Source organism: Corvus cornix, chromosome 1 (genome assembly GCF_000738735.6).
Source record: "Corvus cornix cornix isolate S_Up_H32 chromosome 1, ASM73873v5, whole genome shotgun sequence".
NCBI classification, from domain to species: domain Eukaryota; kingdom Metazoa; phylum Chordata; class Aves; order Passeriformes; family Corvidae; genus Corvus; species Corvus cornix.
The window spans coordinates 90,858,475-90,879,166 of NC_046332.1; the positions used below are offsets into that span (position 1 = coordinate 90,858,475).

The 20,692-nt window shown below is 40.0% G+C and overlaps 1 protein-coding gene across 2 annotated transcripts in view; it reads left to right on the top strand.

Annotated features, from left to right (window-relative positions):
• The first annotated feature begins 420 nt into the window (after positions 1 to 420).
• The window catches only part of RANBP2 (RAN binding protein 2), a 34,352-nt gene continuing 14,080 nt past the window's right edge, over positions 421 to 20,692 (top strand). Inside the window, exons 1-20 of one of the 2 annotated variants that reach the window (XM_039549434.1) lie at positions 421 to 671; positions 3,160 to 3,227; positions 3,769 to 3,880; positions 4,786 to 4,938; positions 5,769 to 5,999; positions 6,435 to 6,580; positions 8,007 to 8,199; positions 8,893 to 8,983; positions 10,293 to 10,502; positions 11,033 to 11,211; positions 11,292 to 11,467; positions 11,807 to 11,930; positions 12,261 to 12,422; positions 12,741 to 12,878; positions 12,961 to 13,107; positions 13,538 to 13,720; positions 13,802 to 13,885; positions 14,388 to 14,523; positions 14,696 to 14,793; positions 15,328 to 19,873. In XM_039549434.1, the coding sequence (XP_039405368.1) occupies positions 597 to 671; positions 3,160 to 3,227; positions 3,769 to 3,880; positions 4,786 to 4,938; positions 5,769 to 5,999; positions 6,435 to 6,580; positions 8,007 to 8,199; positions 8,893 to 8,983; positions 10,293 to 10,502; positions 11,033 to 11,211; positions 11,292 to 11,467; positions 11,807 to 11,930; positions 12,261 to 12,422; positions 12,741 to 12,878; positions 12,961 to 13,107; positions 13,538 to 13,720; positions 13,802 to 13,885; positions 14,388 to 14,523; positions 14,696 to 14,793; positions 15,328 to 19,873 (7,252 nt within the window). In that variant the 5' untranslated portion in view covers positions 421 to 596. The remainder of the gene's footprint in view (positions 672 to 3,159; positions 3,228 to 3,768; positions 3,881 to 4,785; positions 4,939 to 5,768; positions 6,000 to 6,434; positions 6,581 to 8,006; positions 8,200 to 8,892; positions 8,984 to 10,292; positions 10,503 to 11,032; positions 11,212 to 11,291; positions 11,468 to 11,806; positions 11,931 to 12,260; positions 12,423 to 12,740; positions 12,879 to 12,960; positions 13,108 to 13,537; positions 13,721 to 13,801; positions 13,886 to 14,387; positions 14,524 to 14,695; positions 14,794 to 15,327; positions 19,874 to 20,692) is intronic. The other variant, XM_039549428.1, reaches the window with a different exon arrangement.

Here is a 20,692-nt window from a genome sequence, read left to right on the forward strand (position 1 = left end):
TCCACAGCCCCAACTTCCTCACCCTGTCTTCGTAGGGGAGACGTCCCAGTCCTCCTGTCAGCTTCGTGTCTCTCCTCTGGACTTGCTCCAACACCGCCAGAAGTGTTACTTAGATTTAGATAAAAAGTTGTTTATTATATATATATACACACACACACATATATATACACATATATATAGTGTATTATTTAGGTGATAAATACATTACCACCGGTATATAGTTATATATTACTGAGGTGAGTTTATTATAGTTTTCGGTGAGAAAATGCTACAACTTAGTTTCTCACAATTTTCCACTACAGACTTTTGTCCCCCGGCTCTCCCCCATCCCCATGCGCATGCGCGGGCCGGGCCAGGCCCCGCCCCGCGGCCGTTGGTACGGGGGCGGGCGCCGGGCTCGCGCCGGGGCTGCGCGCGCCGCACGGCTGAGCGGGAACTTGCGTAACGTGCGGCGGCTGCGTCGCTCCTGCGCTTCCTTCCTCTTATCCCTCCTCCTTCCCCTCCGCAGGCGCCGGGCCAAGCCCGCCGGGCCGGCAGGGAAGGCGCGTTCCGCCGGGACAGAGGCCGGGCGCGGCCCCCGCCGCCGCGGCGGCGCCATGATGAGGCGAACGAAGCCCGAGGTGGAGCGCTACGTCGCTTCCTTGCAGGCCGCGGCTCCATCCCCCAGAGAGGTAAGCGCGGCCTCGCGTTCCCCGCCCTCGCCGGGCCCGGGGGGCGCTGCGGCCGCTCCGTGCGGCCGGTGTGGGGCCTCTTCTCCGCCCGCCCCGCGTGAGGCGGTGGCGGCCCTGCCGCGCGTCCTGAGGGGCTGCCGCCCCCCGCGCCGCCGGGAGGCCTCGCTGCCGCCGGGCTGGGGGCGGCTGCGCTCGCTGCCCCTGCGCTGCCGGACTGGGGGGTGGCCGCTCTCTGCGGACTCACGGCGCCGAGCGCGGCACATCGCTGCTGGGGCTGGTCCCTCCTCATCCGTGGTGGTAAAAGAAAAAAGAATCCTTCTCTGGAGGGATATGTTTCTGGAGACACTCAAACCCCACCTGGACGCGCCTGTATCACCTGCCCCAGGTGACCGAGCCTTGGGACGGTATTGGACTAGATGATCTCCAGAGGTCTCTTCCATTCCTGACTGTTCTGATATTCTGTGAATTATAGTGTATTTGGGAGTTTCTGAGCGCGTGTTTGCTCAGGGTCTCTCTAAATCGAGTGAGGCATGGGAAGCTATGAGGAACGGCCGAGGGCTTTCACGTACTGAGGCACTTTCCTTAAGCGGGAGCAGTGGTTTGCCAGAGCTGTGCACCTGTATTTTACAGCTGGTGAGCCCTAGTGTAGTCTTAAGGAGTCCACCAGTTCTCTGAGTACAGACTTCTTCGGTTTTGTGAGAGTTTAGTTCCTGTTTTTCCCTAGTTTTATTTCTCAGGAAAAGATTCTCGAGTTTCGTTTCTTCAGAAGAAGAATCCAAACAAGGAACATGTGAAACACTTTCAGTTTTGTTTTATGTGCTATGTCAATAATATTCTTGTTTTTATCGCAGTATTAAGAAAGGAAGAAATGGGAGAAAATAATCTTTCTATTGTATTTTAGTAACTGGACAGAAGGATAAGGAACTCTGCATGACTTGTTACCATTTTTCATTATATCTGGAAAAGGATCACAGTGAGCAGTCTGATGCAATTCATGAGAGCTACTTAATCCTGAAAGATCCTGTTCTACTGCTCTTGAATTGATTTTTTTTTGAGTTAGAATATTCAGCACTGTGTTGTGTAGCATGAATACATCCATGTTTACCATTATGCAGTAGGGCCTTTATGCAGGCCTTGTGTACATCATCATTATTTGTATCTCTTTCCTGACAGCAGCAAAGTTGTTCTGTGGCTTAATTGATTTGGGTGCTGTTTAGAGCAGACAGTGTCAAGGTTATGACTCTCAGAATCATAGGTGCTGTTTAATTGTTTTGAACTCAAATCCTGTACTGTTGTGCTTAAGACCAACTGGTTCATATTTACTTGCTAGGGGTTTTTTTAATGAAGTAATGCTTACAAAAATTGTATAAGCACAGTCAGTGGTGGAAAATGTTACTGATTTTCCTGTTGTGATGATTTAAGGAGGGGGGTGCTTATAAAGTTGCAGAACATTTATTTTGAGGTTTCTTTTCATCCGTGTTTAAAAGGAGATGCCAAATGCAGCTCCACCACTCTGGCATGTTTCAGTGTTTCCCTTTTATAACAGGCTTCAAAACTACAGTCTGGAAACTCAAGGCATCGTAGAAGGCCTGCTTTTATTTTTAACTGCTTTTTAAATTTTTTCATGAATAACAGTGGTGAGAGAGGGAGGGAGACTTGTAATTCAAGTGAATTCAAAATGTACATACTTCTTTGGAATCATAGATGTAACTAGCTCCAGTATTTCTTGGTTCAAAAGCAAAATCTGGTTTTGAACTGATATTGAGAGCTCAAGCTTTAAATTTGTCTGGTTTGCTTCTACCTTTTTGATTGTAACTTTGTCAGTTCTTTAACTCACTCCTTTCACTTTTCCTCCTGATCATGCTTATGCCAGCTTGGCTTCTTTGTTACTTCCTTGTTCTACCTCTCAAAAAATACCTTTGGAGGTGTTTTGCCTCTTGCTCATAGAGTGTGTATGTTAAAGTTATTTTAGTCAGAAATAAACAACTGCATAAATGCATTTCTTTTGCAAATTGAGAACGACTTAGGCAAAAGTTGCTTTTTCCTCAAGTATACTTAAACAGTAGTGTCTAATGACAGTACACTACAGTAGGGCTAAATGATAGATCTCTCTTGATTTGTAGAATAACTTTTTTCCTTGCTATATTGCAAAGGAATAAAATAAATGTAGGTGACCCTATTCTTCTGCTCTCTTTAATGAGTGGTATATGAAATACCATATGTATAAAGGCTTGTTGCTTTCTTCTCTTGTAATCTCGATTTTCCTAGTAGCCTTTTCATACCAAAAACTTTTATTCTTCTCATTCTTAAACATACATCTTTCAGAAACAAACCCCTATATATGATGAGTGGATTTGAGCTGATAATGAATTGTCAGATTCAGTCACCTGAGTATTAGGCATTGCTGAAAAGAAAGGTCACTCGTTAGGGAATTACTTTTGAAGTACCAAATGTCTAAAGTGTGTTTGTCATGGTTTTTCTCCTTCAGAAATCGATGAAAGGATTCCTCTTTGCTAAGCTGTATTTTGAAATAAAAGAATATGAACTTGCTAAAAGGTAACATGCACTGATGGACATTTGTTTTTTTGTTCTCTAAGGTATAAAAGAAAAACTATGTTTGTATGAAGTAGACCAGAGAAACCAAGATCAGTATCATGCCACTTTAAGCTAGCGGTCAATGTGGATATTGAGTGCTGTTTAAATCTCTGTAAAACAATAACTTAGAAGAAGATTAGTTACGTGGTACTGAAAAAACTTATCTGGCTGAATTGGCTGGTTCTTTTGCTCGTTGTATTAAGTAGTTCTTACCATTTTTGCAAACTCCTGCTTTTGTTTTATTAGTAAACAGAAATACTGGCTGGTGAGTAAGTGGCATTTGTACAGGTATAAACCATGTTGCTGCTTACTTAAAGGTCCTGACAAAGTCTCTGGAACAAAACATGAGTATACTTCTGTGTGGTCTGGCCAAAGCATCTAGAACAAAATATGTGTGCGTCCTGTATGGCAAATTAGGTTGCCATTATAGCTTGAGTGGGAGGGGGAGTGTTAGTGGAAAATACTGGTCAAGTAACTGACTTTTTTTTTTTCCCCTTCATAGATATATATCTACATACCTCAATGTACAAGAGAGAGATCCCAAAGCACACAGATTTCTTGGACAAATTTATGAAGCTGAGGATAACATAGAAAAAGCTTTTGGGTGTTACAAGGTAAGTACTACATTGACCCCTAATGTTCTGCTTTATTCCTTTCTAAATGGACTTCTAAAACCTTTCTGTGCTGAACATTCTCAAACCCATAGAAGAAAACATGCTTCTGGGAAAACTGTCATATACATTTGATGATGGAAAGCACATGAAGCACTGCAGAGAGGATTCTTCACTTGATATTGCTTGCTTCTGTAGTATATTTTGAAGTTGCTTCTTTGTTTTTTCTTCTGGACTTGATCTTTGTGCTGCTTGCTGTTAAATTCTCCCCAAGTCACGCATTGCCTCTTGGACTACTGTTGTAGAATCCCGTAATGCAAACTGTGATGACAACTGGAGTTTAGTTGGCTACTAGAAGACTGTAGGCCTACTGTGGCTTTTTGTTTGGTTGGTTTTGAAGAGGGCAGGTGCAGAAGGGAGGGACAAATCTAATTTCGATTAGGCAACCATATAAATGTCAAATTTCCAGTCAGATTGCCTTTGTTCTGGTTTTGGAGAGAAAGATGTGCCCAGAAGTTGTGCCAATACAACTCTATAGAGTGCTATCACGCTTACTAAACTGTGTGTCTTAATTTTTTTTAAAAGCTTTTGCACCTGTCTAGACTAGAGGTCCTTATAATCCTGCTATCCATTTATAGCAGTAGGTAGTGGTAGATGCAGAGGAGATGGTTTTTGCATTATTTCTCTTAGGCTGTTCTGAATTTCAGCACTTCTGTTTGGGTGCTGTAAACTAGTGGTGGCATGTAGAAAGGCTTTTCTCACATAATCTGTGTTTAGAGATTCAACTAACTTGAATAGCTGGGTACGTTTGTGGGGGTGTAACTCTTACCTTTTCTACATGGATCGTAAGTTAAAGTTGCCTTTTTTTTTTTTTTCCCAAACTCCTGTGTCTGCATGGGGAAAAATAGCGTTCTGTGGAGTTGAACCCAACACAGAAAGATCTTGTATTGAAGATTGCAGAGTTACTATGCAATAATGACATTACTGATGGAAGAGCAAAATATTGGGTTGACAGAGCTGCTAAGCTCTTTCCTGGGAGCCCTGCTATTTACAGGTTGAAGGTAAGTTCAAATTTACCTCTGTTCAATGGTTTGAACAACTTTCAGCATCTGTCTGAAGTGCCTTTTGCATGTCACCTCAAGCAAAACTCTTTTGACTAAATTATTTTAGAATCTTTAGTATTAAAACTATTAGATGTTACACTCTTTCTAGTCTGACATTTTTGTCCAGCATTAAAGGAAGCTGCAGCTGCATGCTTTCATACCTTTTCTAATATTTCAAGTTTAATCCTCTTCCAAAATGCTGAGAAATTGTGAAGAAGTTAACAATGAGATAGGTGTCACTTGTTCTTTCTGTTGTGTCACTGGCAGGAAGGTAGCCAATCTGTGAACTCAGACTTTCTTGCTTTACACTGCTCTTTTGTTTTCAAATCTGCATTATGATCATTTCTACAGAATGTGAGAAATGCTGTAATTCTCAAATACCATGTACATACTTTCAGCCATGCAATGTCACTTTTGCACGGATATATTAATTTTGTGTAGCTGGGCAGCAGCCACATTGAAGTCTCAAGGTGCCTGGGCTTTCTTAAGCAAGGTATAGTCTGTGGCATGGTAGGCTGTCTTTGACCCAAATGGTTTGAGAAGCATTTCTTACTCTTGGTAAGAGGCAAATTCTTCTGAGGATTTTCTTCTGTGATAGTTACTTACATTTTTAAATATTTGAGCTTTTTTTCCCAAACTTTACGTAATACCTGAAAGCTTTTAAGAGTATTGTAGCCTGAGTGATGTAGTCTATGTAGTGGAGGAAAGACTATTGTTTGGTACTGTAGTTGCTCAAAAGACTGATGTGGGAAATGAAATATTAACATCTTGCCTTCATGTTTCAACAGGAGCAGTTACTGGATTGTAGAGGTGAAGATGGGTGGAATCAGCTTTTTGACTTGATTCAAGCAGAACTTTATCAAAGACCAGATGATGTCTACATAAACATCAGACTAGTTGCGCTCTACCGTTCAAATAACAGATTAAAAGATGCTGTGCTCCACTGTCAGGAGGCAGAGAAGAGAATACCTTTGCAGTCAAGCTTGGAATGGTGTTCCTGTGTTGTAGAGACCTTTGAGGTGTTTAATCATATTTTGATCCTGTGATAGTCTTCCGTATCTTTTTACATGGTCTATTTCTCTTAGTGTCGTTACTCTGACAGCTATTCTCAAGGGATTTAACTCCTTCAAATGCAAGTCTGCTGAAACCAGTGGAATTACAAAATACTTCTTGTGTATTTTTTTTTTTAATTCGAATTTTCTCCCTAAAATTAAGCTTTATAGAGCTATTGAGTTTCTAACTTCAAAAGCTGGGTTAGACACAGCAGTTCCATTAGGGATAAAATTGCTCAAGCAAATAGTTCCCTGGAACTTTGCTGCTGAAGAATATGTTAAGGTCTCACCTGTGAAACTGGATTATGCAATAAATGCTACTAGTGTGTTTTGGAGAAGTACTGCCCTTGCCTTCATGGAAGGATGACTATTCCTTATCCTGTGATGAACTTTCTTCTTTAGGAATATCTGGAATCTTTACAAGACTTGGAGTCTGATAAAAATAACTGGAGAACTATCAAGAAAGATCATCTGCTGGCCTATTCCAGCTTTGTCAAACTGACACTTTCTTCTAGAGATGTTCAGGAATGCAGAGAGGCACTGGAAAGGTACTGTTTAAACTTTTCTGTAGTAAGAAAAAACCCTCTAAGAATTGTTTAGGGCCACGTAACATCAGCCAAGCTTCTGTTTCACTGCTTATCTTGTTTTTGGGTGATAGAGGAGATTTCCTGTACTGTCCACCAAGAGCAGTTCTTACTGGGTGTAAACCCCAAGCTGTCTTTTGACAAATGTTTGAATGGTCAGCACGCAGCCGTGCAGAAGACTCATTTATATGCTGTGTCTTTGTACCTTCTTTCCTTTCAGTTGGAAAACATTGTTCTGTTCTTCAGCAATTGACTAATCCAGATTTCCCAGACAACTGGAAGCAAACACCCACCTGAAAAACTCCAATCCAAACAAAGCAACAAAAGTCCAACTGAAAAGCCAAAACTGCCTCTTGTGAATCAGTTTTGTCCTAGTCATTCTATTATTAAATAACACAACACACTGGAGTAATTAGGAACTCTGTGTATGTAGTATATTTGGGAGGGAGGAAACCACCAGCAGTAAGAAGTCTCCTTCAGAGAAAACTGGTGGTGTTACAGCTGACAAAAAGGCTTACCATCTGTGGTGCACCTAGAGTAGTATTGTTTGTAGTCAATAATTTGATTAAGGTCTGGGTTTCTTTCTTGTCCTTATCTTCCCTTTGTTACTGGTTTTACTAACTTGTCTTTGTTCCTCAGTAGTACAATGGTGGTTATATTGCTGTATTGTTTTGTAAAAATATTCTTGAGTCTGTTAATGTTGCATGAGTATTTGAAGCAATACAGAATGGATGAGGAATATTTAATACCAAGTGTGTTTTATTTTATTTTTTTTTCCCTCTAACACTGACCATCTTGAGTTTTCTGCTTCTGATTTATTAGAGCTTTTCAAGATGTTTACCTCTGAAATACTTCCAGATCATGGCAACATTAACAGCCATTAGAGTCTTTTCCAGTAATTGAAAAATAGTTTTAGCTGTTTCCTGGAAAGCCTCTCCTGAGTGGGGATTGTGTAGTGATCTACAGCTACTAGAATTTTTATAGTACCTTCTATTTTTGAAGAGCCTGTTGAACAGTATTTTGGACCTTTCTGATAAATGAATGAAAAGAAAGGGCTGAGTGAATAATACCTCCTGTATGTCTCTAAATCTGCAGTAGTGAACAAGTTTATCAACGTGGTTCAGGACAATAGTTTTGAAAGTAGCTGTGGAAAAATGTGATGAAAAAGACTGTAAGTATCTTACAGTAATATTTACTTCAATAAACTTGAGAGCTTTGGGAGTTTGAGGTGATTGTACTTTCTAGTAACAATCAATTGAGTTTGAGCAATAGAAACAGTACTTACCATTGACTCATAGTTACTTAATACACAGTTAATAGCATGAACCAAAATCACCTGCTATAGCTTTTACCAGGACTCTCTTTAGAATGAGTCTTCTCTGCATTTTAGTTTTGATCGTGCGCTTCAGTCAGTGAAGCCATATGTGAGTGTGGCTGACGAGTTGTCTCGTACCTTTGTGGAAATGAAAGGACAGCTGTACATGCATGCTGGAGCTTTGCTGCTGAAAATGGCCCAAGACAATGAGGCACAGTGGAGAGCTGTGTGTGAACTAGCAGCATTGTGTTATCTCCTGAGTTTCCAGGTAAATGATCTTTCGGTCTAAGCCTTTAGTTGATGCTTTTCTCGAAATGTTCTTGCTGTGCATGTGTTGAATTCCTGTATTCCTGAGATGAACTAGTGTTTGTGTATCTAAAGGAGAACTCTGTTCTCACTCACCAAACCCTTCTCTTTCACGATTGTTTAAAAGTTTCAAATGACTTGAATAGGGTAAAAGTATACCTTCAACTGTTCCCCTTGCCAGAGTAACCTGATTCTTAAGTATTATTGTATTTATTTCCTGCAGTATATTTCCTTTTTCATAATACAACAAATACACATGTTGAGTGTTATTCCTGTAAGGAAAGAGGGAGAGGAATTGAATAGTTCTAATATACTTGTTGGATAGACAATGGAATTTAAAAAAACCAAAGTTCTTTGCCTTGACTATCTTTCTTATACCATTGCTTGCATTGCAGGTATTACTCGCTCTTGTGTACACTTAATGTTATTTTTAATAGCTATAGTTGCACATCTCTGGGGTTTAGGTGGGTTCTCTGCTCTCTTCGCCCATCCCACACAGAACTACAACCCAATGTGTGTACCTTCAGAATGAATAATGCCTGTTTTCCTATAGCTTCCTAATGCTAAAAAGAAGCTTTCCTAATTTCTGAGATTGATTTAAATGTTCTGCTCTTACTGTGAAAAACATGTAACAATTTTCTCCTTACTTCACCAGGTTCCTAAACCAAAGTCAAAGCTCATAAAGGGGGATCAAACTGGACAAGATATGCTAGAAATGTTGGCCTGTGATCGAAAAAGCCAGTCTGGTAATAAAAAAATAGCTGCATAGTTCCATTTTAGTGCTGCAGATTTACTGTAAAGGCTAAGATTTGTTAAAGAACACATTTGTGTGTCTTGTAATGTTATCACTCCAATATATAGTAAAACTTCATAGATTCTGACTACATATGTAAATAGAACAGTGGTTTGGTTCTGACACCTAAAGTTATTTTTCGTGTCTTAAGCATGCTGGTAGAGTGTGTTCTTTGTTTCAATAGTAGTTGGTTTTTTTCCTCCTTTTTGACTTTCCAGCACGCTAAGGTAGAATTGAGGTTTTATCTGTTAAATTGATGCCTGAAGTGGCCACCTAAAAACAGAGACTAGACAAGAATAAGGGAATAAAGCTAGGTACTTATTTGAAGGGCCTTCAAAGGTACACCCTGGGGAGTCCAGAGGATACTGTCAAAATGGACCCCAAGATGGACAGCAGGTCACAAGTTCTTCCCACTTTTATAAGTTTGGTTTATTTGCATATCAGGCTTAATTCTCCAGTTAAAGCTTCAGTTAATTATGTAATTTCCCCAAGCTTGCCCCTCACTTTAGAGGCTTTTGGTCTATACTTTTTGGGCTTAGGACAGTCTGAGTGTCCTTGGAGAGCAGGCCTGGAGAGGCTTTGTTACGTTTACCTGGCATGAGAGAGCAGAAGTTAACAGGCTACATGAAACTTCAGAGTTACACACTAGGCAGTACAGGATTTGAAAAATATAAAAGTTAAAACCTAAAGCATCCAAATGTACTGGAAATAGCTTCTGCCTGCTGATGCTATTTTGCAAGTACTGTTAGCCCAAAGAGGGAAAGAAAATATTAGTTTGTTTCCCTGATCTTTCATCCTTTCACTTGTTCATCAGCTTTGTTCTTTTTGCTGCCAAGTATAGACAGTGTTTAAGTCTACAAAATTCTTAGAGGGCCTAGATGAAAACAGATGAACCCCTAGACATCAGGTTCATTTACTTCAGAATGGATTTCATTAATACAGACCTCTGCTTATATTACAGCTATTTATTTTAAGGTCACTTGCAATGCCCTTAGAATAGTCATGGTAAGAGGGCTTTGTTTTCCTAAAGAGCTGGATTTACAAATGCCTTGGGATTGTTGTCACTAAAAGCTTGGAAAGCCTATGTGCTGAAACACTGACCTAATTACAGGCAGAACATACCTAAACAGTCTGTAGGTTTCTTAAGGGGAAATCCTGATTCCCATCCAGCCTTCGGTAGTAAAGAGCAGTCCAGCATAGCAAGTACTACTTTCCTTGTGTTCGCTTCTTTATTTATGTGAAGTGATATTTTTGTTTTCTAGGTCATATGCTGCTGAACTTAAGTCATGGCAAGCAAGACTTCTTTAAAGAGATTGTGGAATCATTTGCAAACAAGAGCGGTTCATTTGCATTGTTTGGTAGCCTGTTTGAGAGTGGAGCTTCTAGGGAGAGGTCTTTTATCGGCACAGATGATATTGGAAATGTCAGTACACAAGTACCAGTGCAAGGGGAACTTCATAAATACGATATTGGTAAGAGGTGTTACTTTCTGAAGCTCAGCACAGCTTTGTGTACCTAAATGTCTTCTGCAAATACTTGTGGAAGAGGTACCGGTACACAAATATTTGTACTGCAGCAAAAGACAAATACCTGGAATAGCTGTCCAAAGTTGGCTAAATGTCATAGGAAAGACTTACACTTCATTGCAATGTAAAGAAGTTCTTCTTCAATAATTCCTTAAGGACTTTTGGAGAATAAAATTTTGCTAAAATTAGTTACCTATTGGACTGAATAAAGTGAAAATGGAAATGATGAGAGTCATCCCCTCAGAAGCTTAAGCGGCTGATGGCTTTGAGCACTTAGATGAACTTGGTATGTTTGGCTATTCTGACTGAAGTTTGTAACCCTTCATAAGTAAAACTGGAATCTTGGTGCTTATTGGTCTGTAAAGTATCTTTGGCTGCTCTCACAGAGAGAAATGTGAAACCCAGCTTTGATCAGATAGTAGTATTGAGGACTTGCAGCAAGCTGACATTTGCATCCAACCTTGTTTCTTGCATAGGTGCAGTTCGATTGCACAACGGCAGTCTCCAGCACCTCGTGTGGCTTGGCTTGCAGTGGAACTCTATGTCAGTCTTGCCTCCCATGCGCAAGTGGTTAAAACAGCTTTTTCACTTGCCCCAAGAAACATCAAGACTTGAGACAGATGCTCCTGAATCTATTTGCCTGTTAGACCTTGAAGTAAGTGAACTTTTAAGTTCTTTAATGTACCATACAAATTAAGTTTTTTGTTAATTAATAACTTTATTTTTTACAAACAGGTATTCCTACTTGGGGTGGTATTCACTAGCAACTTACAACTGCAAGAGAAGTTTAATTCTCACTATAGTGCACATCAACCTCAATTCTTGCCATTGCCAATATGCAAGCAATTCTATACTGAAAAGCAAAGATCCTGGTGGGATGCTGTTCGTACTCTTCTTCAGAGAAAATCAATGTAAGGCTTTTTCAGTTTGGAAGTGTTTGATCAAGCCTTAAGGGAGTATCTGCTGCAGTAGCTTGGATTGGTCCCAATAGAATCTTGTAAAATAAATTTTTTGGACATATTTTGCAGCTTTGTTTTAGTTTTTTGCAGCTTTGTTTTGAAGCTTTATTGTAGTAGGGACTTGATATGTTTGAAAGATTTCTAAAAACAAAATTTTCATTTCTAACAATGCATTTCTAATGTAGAAGCAAGTTAGGACTTAAGTTGCAGGTTGTATTCATCAAAGAAATGGTATGTAAACAGATGGAAGCCAGAAAATATTAATCAAGGAATGTTTCTTCTGATATTCAGACCAGGAACAGCAGCAAAACTGAGGCTTATTGTACAGCATGGCATAAGTACTCTGCGAACACTGGAGAAGCACGGCCTTCAACCTGCCTTAATCATACACTGGGCAAAAAGCTTGCAGAAAACAGTAAGCTGAGATTATTTTTAAATATGTGGAAGCCAAAGTGTTTTCCTCTTATTTTCTAAATTGTGAACAGACTCGGGATGGGAGATTGGATGAATGTGTGTTATTAAGAACAGCTGATTATTTTATCAGGCGAATTTGTTGGTCTAGTCACTATAAAGTATTCTTGTCTTAAGCTATAGTGTTATTTTCTACATATGTTACTTTACATAGCTACTCTTAATGTCAGAGGAAGACTTTGGAACTCTTAAAGAAAATAGAAGGATATGTAGGAATAGGATTTTGACTTGAATTTGCTGAAATAATATGCAACTATTCCCTTTCCTTCACCAGGGAATTAACCTTAACTCCTTCTATGACCAGAAGGAATATATTGGACGAAGTGTCTACTACTGGAAGAAAGTTCTGCCTATGCTGGAAACTATCAAAAAGAAGAGGAGTATTTCTGAACCTACTGATCCTCTCTTCAAACACTTCCATAGTGTAGACATTCAGGTACAGATTGATTGAGCCAAGGCTGAAGAGAGGGTCTATGTCAGAATCGTGCATAGTTGTGGGATTTTTGTCTACATTGTAGTATTCCATATTGTTATTACTATTACTATTAAAGATGATATTTGGTAATAGTGTTTTATAAAGGGAGAAAATCTCTCCTTACAACTTTGGTCTTACCTTTAAAATGGTGTTTATGATTTGAAGGCATTGAGCACCCTTAGTACCAACTTCCTTGAAAAAGAATTCTCCCTGTATTTTAGGAAAAAAGGTTATGTCATTCCATTTTTAAGTACAAGTTTTCCTTCATTTTGTTTGTAGGTCTTTCAGGTTGCAGCGTATGAAGAAGAGGCACAGATAGCATTTGCTATGTTGGATGCAGTTGATGGCAAAATTGATGATGCTTTATTAGCATTTGAAGCTATTGAGAATGTGGTTTCATACTGGAATCTTGCTGTGGTAAGTTGCTTTACCCAGAAATGTTTCTCTTTACTCAGTTTCCTTCTGTCTGATGCTATTCATTCTGCATCCTGTTCTTTAGATTTTCCAAAGAAAAGCAGAAGAGATTGAAAATGATGTTATGCTGCCAGAAGAGCATGAGGAGCACAAAACCTACCTTCTTAAAGCCAAGTATTATCTAATGAAAATTATTGCAGAAAGCTCCTCAGATATGTCATTAACTGAGAAAGTAAGTAATTCTTGCTTTAAAAACTTGTTCCAAGGGACGCAGTAGCTTAGGTTACTGTTTGAAAAATTAAATCCTTTACATTCAGGTTAGATTTTTTTAGACCAGGCTTTCTATTAAGGCAAGTTAAATTCTGGGTAACTTCTGTAACCTACCAGATCATGTGGTATCCTGGTTGCGCTGTTGGTGAAAGCTCCAATGTAAACACAGAGCTTTTGCCACTGTCTTTTAGTTTGATAGTTTGAAAAAATGTAATTGTTTGTGTGAATTGTTCTCTTATGTGAATCTTAACAGGTTTAGAGCTTTGCTGAAAAAGACCTCAGTATTTATGTAATGAAAGACTTGTGAATTGCTCAGCCAGAATTCTGAATGTAGTTTCTCTTGTTCTGAGAGAGAATTGCAGTCATGACTCATATTTGAAACAACTTTCTAGTTGCCAGTGTCTATTGAAACTGTGAGGGAAGTGTTAGATTCAGTGATCCAGGAACTTGGTGAGAATGGTGAAGAGGAAAGTCTTGCCTTCAGAAATGGTCTGTCACGAACTGTAGATTCAGCAATGAAACATTCCACTCCGTCACCAACCAAATTCTCTCTTTCACCAACTAAGACCTACAAGGTATGTTAGCCAGTTATTATTTCAGGGAATTGTTACTTGTAAGAAAAATTCAAATGAATCAATTAACTTTTCTTTTCCTAGTTTTCTCCGAAAACTCCCCCTCAGTGGGCAGAAGACCATAAATCTATACTTCAAATGATTTGTCAGCAAGTGGAAGCTTTAAAGGTAAAAATTCTGTCACCATATTCAGTAAAGAACTATTGGCCTTTTAGTTATGGTAAGGATCTAGTGGTAACAGCAGGGGCTAACTTACAATTCCTAGAATTTTTTTCTGTAAAAAGCTGCCCAAGATGAGTCCTAGAGTAAATCTTTCTGCTTAGAAGCTCCTCTTTGGGACTTGGACAGGAGTGCTGAGGCAACACATCTAGGGGACTCCTTCTGTATGTAGAAGGAATTCTGCTCGTATCAGCTTGGTACTCATCCACTTGGTTCTGGCTTCTGTACTGGCTTGTTCTGGCTCTAGAATACAATGAGTACTTTGTACTCCATGGGCATGCCTTGCATGATCTGGCAGATACTTCTTGGTTTGTTTTTCTTTTAATTATGCTCCAGCCCCCCCATTTGAACATGCTTTTGAATAGCAAAAGGGTAGGTATCATGCCTTATATTTTCTTTGACAAACACCTGTGCAATAGATACACTCTTGCTTGGCATCCTGTCTTGACAGAATGAAATGCAAGAAATGAAACTTAATAATTCCAACACAAATGCATCTCATCGGTGGCCTGCTGAAAACTATGGAACAGATACAATGCCAGATAGTTATCAGAGAGCACAAAATCTTCATGAAGCCCCGTTAACAGGCAAGTTGCTGTGGAATTTTTATCTAAATGGTTAGCTAAATCAAATATGACTTTTGAAAGTAATGCTAAAGTGCATTAGTGATTCACAGTTTAAAACTGATTGCTGGGAGGAGTCTGTAGAAAACAACAAGAAAAGTTAAATGTTAACTGTTTTCCTGGTGTTCCTTTTTAGTTGCTACCACTGGCCCATCTGTATTCTACAGCCAGTCACCTGCCTATAACTCTCAGTATCTTCTGGGAACTGCTGCAACCAATGTAACACCAACAAAGGTGAGAAAGTTTATTTCCTTAAGTTGCTTCCAATGATCTCCTGAAAATGACTGACTGGTTTTGATTCTGTACATAGCTGGATGTAATTGCAGTTCCTTATGTAGAATTTGGTGAACTTAGACTGCTAGGGATAAAATTGTAGTTTGTCTCTCTGCTTAACTTTTGGGAATTGGAGTTTGGGAGGAAAAGCCAGAAAAATGTTATATGTGTGTACATTTCTCCTACAGTCTATGTATGATAGCACTTTACTATTCCCCCCTTAATTGTGTGGTAAAAGAAAATGGAGCTTGCAAAGCTTTTTTTCATTAAAAAGAAACTCACTCATATTGTGCCCCTTTTTCAATGCTTGTTCTCAAATGCCCTTTAAGTTTTTAAACTAATTGGTTCCAACTAAGGTAAAACTAGTTTAGGTTTAAACTTGACAGCATGCCTTCCGTTTAAGAGTACATGTTTACATGGGCTTCAGCACAGTAAGATTTTGTTTGTCATTGTTACCTTAATAAGCAGAGCGCTTGTTTTCTGCTTTTTCTTTAGCCTCCTGTCTATGGCATGAACCGACTTACACCTCAGCCACATATATATTCCTATCAACCACCACCAATGCATACGCCACCTCTGCAAAACACTTCTGGTTGTATGTTTTCCCAAGAAATGTATGGCCCACCTCTGCGTTTTGATTCTCCTGGTACTAGCCTCATTTCCCCTCGTACGGGTGATGACTACTACAACTACAGTGTCCCACAGGCAAGCACCAATCCAACGCTGCCTAAACCGGGGTATTTCACAAACCGTTCAGTCACGCCGCCCACTTTAAAGCCTGCAGAACCAAAAGCAATGCCTAAATTTGGACAGCCGGGAACAGCAGAAGGATCAAAAACGCCTCTGCCAACATCAGCACAGCCAAGTCAGCCGACAACTTTTAAATTTAAACCTAACTTCAAGTCTAATGATGGAGACTTTACTTTTTCTTCTCCCCCTCAAGTTGCACCACAGCCTCTTGGTGCACCTTTTAATAGTAGAGAAAGCCTCTTGGATCTTCTGACATCTGATAAACCTTTACAGGATGATAGATACATTGAACAAAAGCCAGTTAACGATCCCACAAGTAGTTCAAGAAATATCTTCAATTTTAGCAGTAAACATATTCCAGGCATCTCTCTTCGAGAAAACACAGGCCAAAATGCACACAAAAACATGGGTTTTGAGAAGAATGATACACTTAGCGTTCAAGAACCAAGTAAACCTGTATTTATGGCTTCAAATTCAGATTTGGCCAATAGAAGTCATGAAACAGAGGGAGGAAGCACCCATGGTGGAGATGAGGATGATGATGGTCCTCATTTTGATCCTGTGGTGCCACTTCCTGATAAGATTGAAGTAAAGACAGGTGAGGAAGATGAAGAAGAATTCTTCTGCAACAGGGCCAAGCTCTTCCGTTTTGATGCAGAATCTAAAGAATGGAAAGAAAGAGGTATTGGAAATGTGAAAATACTGAAACATAAAGTATCTGGCAAATTTCGTCTCTTAATGAGACGGGACCAAGTTCTGAAAATCTGTGCAAATCACTACATAAATACCGACATGAAATTAACTCCAAATGCTGCATCAGATAAGTCATTTGTATGGCATGCATTAGACTATGCAGATGAATTGCCCAAACCAGAACAGCTTGCAATTAGATTTAAAACACCTGAAGAAGCAATGCTCTTCAAAAAGAAGTTTGAGGAGGCACAGAATATTTTAAAATCCTTGGGATCAAATGTTGACACATCTGTGGCTCAGAACACTGGGACTGCAAAAGAAACAGCAAATCAGGACACCAGGGAGCCTAGCAGAACCATTTCTGGGACCATGAACTTGGGCTTTCAGTTTTCAAAAGATGGAGCAAGCAGTGAACCTGACAGCAAAGGCAGCCTTACAGCTACATCCACTGCATCTAGCACTACTATTTCATTTGGAAAGGATGCTCAGCAAGCCTGTTCTTCTGGTGGGTTTGGGCAGCATCTCTTGAAGAAGGATCAGTGGGAGTGTAAAGAATGTTCAGTTCCAAATGAAGCAGCTGCAAAGAATTGTGTATCATGTCAAAGTCCAAATCCAGGTATGTGGGAAACACATGGCACCCCATTAACTGGCTCCGCAAGTTTCAAAGGGAGTGGTAACAACACACTGCAGGACAAGTTTGGCTCTGCTTTTGCTAAAAAGGAAGGTCAGTGGGACTGCAGTGTCTGTTCAGGAAGAAATGAACCTACTGCCTCCAAGTGTATCAGCTGCCAGAATCCAAACAAAACTAATACAGTGGTATCTGGTCAACAAAATTCCTCTAAATTTTGCCAAGCGATTGCTCCAAAGGCTATTCAAAATGACTTGAGTGCTGCTTTTTCTAAAAAAGAAGGTCAGTGGGACTGCTCTGTATGCCAAGCAAAAGATGTAAACTCCTGTTCCTGTCAGAGTCCAAAACCTCAAAATCAACCAAATACATCCATACCAACTGTTCAGGCACCTGCTGCTCCAGGGTTTGGTTCTGTTTCTGATAGAAGTAAGCCACTGAAAAATGGGTTTGAAGGGCTTTTTACTAAAAAGGAAGGTCAGTGGGATTGTAGTACTTGTTTTGTGAGGAATGAAGGTTCTTCACTAGCCTGTGTAGCCTGCCAAGAACCAAATCCATCTGGTAAGCCAGCTGGTGATGCTTTGTCAACTCCTGCTTTTGGCTTGAAAAGTAAATTACCTGAACTTGCTGGAGGACAGTTGGGAACAGGCTTTAAGTTTGGTCTTGAGCAAGGCAAGACACCACCATTTACATTTCAGATTTCTTCTGATACTGAAGCTAAGTCTGCAAAGGAAGGATTTAACTTTTCAATGCAAATGCCTGAAGGTGGGTTTAAGTTTGGGATACAGGAGTCTACTAAAAATACTACTAAGAAAGATGAACCATCCAAAGAGCATACAACGGGTTTCTTAAAAAGCATTGATGAAAAAGACAAAAAGGAATCGCCTTCAGATAGTGGAACTGGATTCCAATTTCAAGAAACAGTAGCCAAGGAGAAAAGTGACTTTGTTTTTGGGCAGAATAGTAGCACTTCTACTTTTGCTGAGCTTGCAAAAAGTACTCCTAGGGAAGGCATTCAATTTGGCAAAAAGGATCCTAACTTCAAAGGCTTTTCAGGTGCAGGTGAAAAGCTGTTTTCTTCACAAAATTCTAAAACAGATCACAAAGCAAACACATCTGCTGACCTTGGTGAGAAGGATGATGATGTGTATAAGACAGAGGACAGCGATGATATCCATTTTGAACCTATAGTTCAGATGCCTGAAAAAGTAGAACCATTTACAGGAGAAGAAGATGAGAAAGTGTTATACTCCCAGAGAGTAAAGCTGTTCAGGTTTGATCCAGAAACAAGCCAGTGGAAAGAACGTGGGGTGGGCAGTCTGAAGATTCTTAAGAATGAAGTTAATGGCAAAGTAAGGATATTGATGCGGCGTGAGCAGGTACTGAAGGTGTGTGCAAATCACTGGATAACGACAACAATGAACTTGAAACAGCTGTCTGGCTCAGACAAAGCATGGATGTGGATGGCCAATGACTTCTCTGATGGTGATGCAAAGTTGGAACATCTGGCAGCAAAATTCAAGACACCAGAGCAGGCTGAGGAGTTCAAACAAAAGTTTGAAGAATGTCAGAAGCTACTACTAGATATACCTCTGCAGACACCCCATAAACTTGTTGATACAGGTAGGACAGCTCAGCTCATACAGAGAGCAGAAGAAATGAAGTGTGACTTAAAAGATCTCAAAACTTTTCTGACAGATGACAAAACTAAATTGTCAGAAGAGGAAAATGTAAACCCTGCTTGTGCCAGCAGTACTTCTGATTTGGTTATAAAGCCACATGCTGAAAGTACAGGCCCTACTCTGGAGTGGGATAACTATGACTTGCGTGAAGAGGCATTGGATGATAGTGTAAGTAGTTCTGTATATGCATCACCTCTTGCCAGTAGCCCTGTAAGGAAAAATCTGTTTAGATTTGGAGAGTCTACCACTGGTTTTAGTTTCAGCTTTAAATCTGCTTTGAGCCCATCCAAATCTCCTGCCAAACAGAATCAGAGTAGAACATCAGTAGGCACAGATGAAGATTCTGATGTTACTCAAGAAGAGGAAAGAGATGGACAGTACTTTGAACCTGTGGTACCTCTGCCTGATCTCGTGGAAGTGACCAGTGGTGAGGAAAATGAGCAAGTTGTCTTCAGTCATAGAGCCAAGCTCTACAGATACGACAAAGATGCAAAACAGTGGAAAGAGAGAGGGATTGGCGATATCAAAATACTGCAGAACTATGACAACAAACAAGTGCGTATAGTAATGAGAAGGGACCAGGTACTAAAACTCTGTGCCAATCATAGGATAACACCAGATATGAACATGCAACAAATGAAAGGATCTGACAGAGTGTGGGTATGGACTGCATGTGACTTCGCAGAGGGGGAAAGAAAAGTAGAACTTCTGGCTGTGCGATTCAAGCTGCAAGATGTTGCAGACTCATTTAAGCAAATTTTTGATGAAGCAAAGCATGCCCAAGAGAGAGAAACACTGATAACACCTCTTTCTTCTCGTGCCAATACACCAAAGGAATCTCCATGTGGTAAAAATGCTGTAGCTGTGCTAGAAGAAACAACCAGAGAAAGAACTGATGTCAGCCATGGTGATGATACTTCTGATGCAACTGTAGAGGCTGCAGAGGTGTCAAATACTTCTGAAACACCAACAAAAACAGTAGTTTCTCCTCCAAAATTTGTATTTGGATCTGAATCTGTCAAGAGCATTTTCAGTAATGAAAAGTCAAAGACATTCACATTTGGAAATACTTCAGCCACGGGTTCTCTCTTTGGCTTTAGTTTTAATCCCCCAAGAAAGAGTGAAGGCCATATTCCAGCATCTCAGAACACAGCACAGAAAGAACGGGAAATCTCAGAACCACCAAAAATCTCAACTGCTACTCAGAAGCCTGTAGACAGCAAGGTAGACAACTTGCCTGCTTCAACACAAGATGGACCATCTAACTTTTCATTTAGAGTTCTGGAAAAAGGTGAGTGTCAGTTGAACTAGTAATTTATACATGTATGCAACTTATTAAGCAGTCAGTTCTGTGCTGTTCATTACTCTCTTGAGAATAGGTAGTTTCTTTCAGTTTTGATGCAGGTATCCACATGTTTTCCAGAGTTTCAACTAAAGGAGGGAATTTTAGGTCATCAGTATTTTCAAATAAAAATGTATGATGCAGGATGAAAATTTGTTTACTGAGAACAGGTATTTCAGATAGAGAACTTAAACTCTGAAGTGCTGCATCTGAAGCTTGGATTTAAATCTGAATCTTGGATTTAAATGCTCAAAGAATCTGTGGATTTGCTTTTGGGGCTTAAATATGTAGTTGATGTTGTATGTATATAACCCTTTGCTCTGAGTGGCAAAGCGTGAGAACAGCAGATGTATGCTTCAGCTAAAATTTGCATTATCCCCATGACTGAGTAGATGGGTATTGTGGAACTAGTCTATACCTTTGTTTCAAGTGGTAAATACCGGCCTCTGCAGTTTTGGTTGTGTAGCTTAACACCAGATGTCAGCCTCCTTCCTTAGCCTGTGAAGAGATTGTGACTGCATACTCTGTTGTATTGTTTCTGTCACAGTCTCAAAAAGATGCACAGGCAGAAGCAGTGGCTGTGACAGGGCCACTATAATGTGCTGAAGGGTCTTTGTGAGAAGGATGGGATGTCTCAGAATTATGAACACATCCTGTCTGTTATTAGCTAAAGTGTAGTAAAGTGATGTGGCAGAAGATGATAGGTGCAGTCCATTCACATGGGTTGGATAAACAGAATTAACAGGTGAAATTTCCTGCTGTGAAATA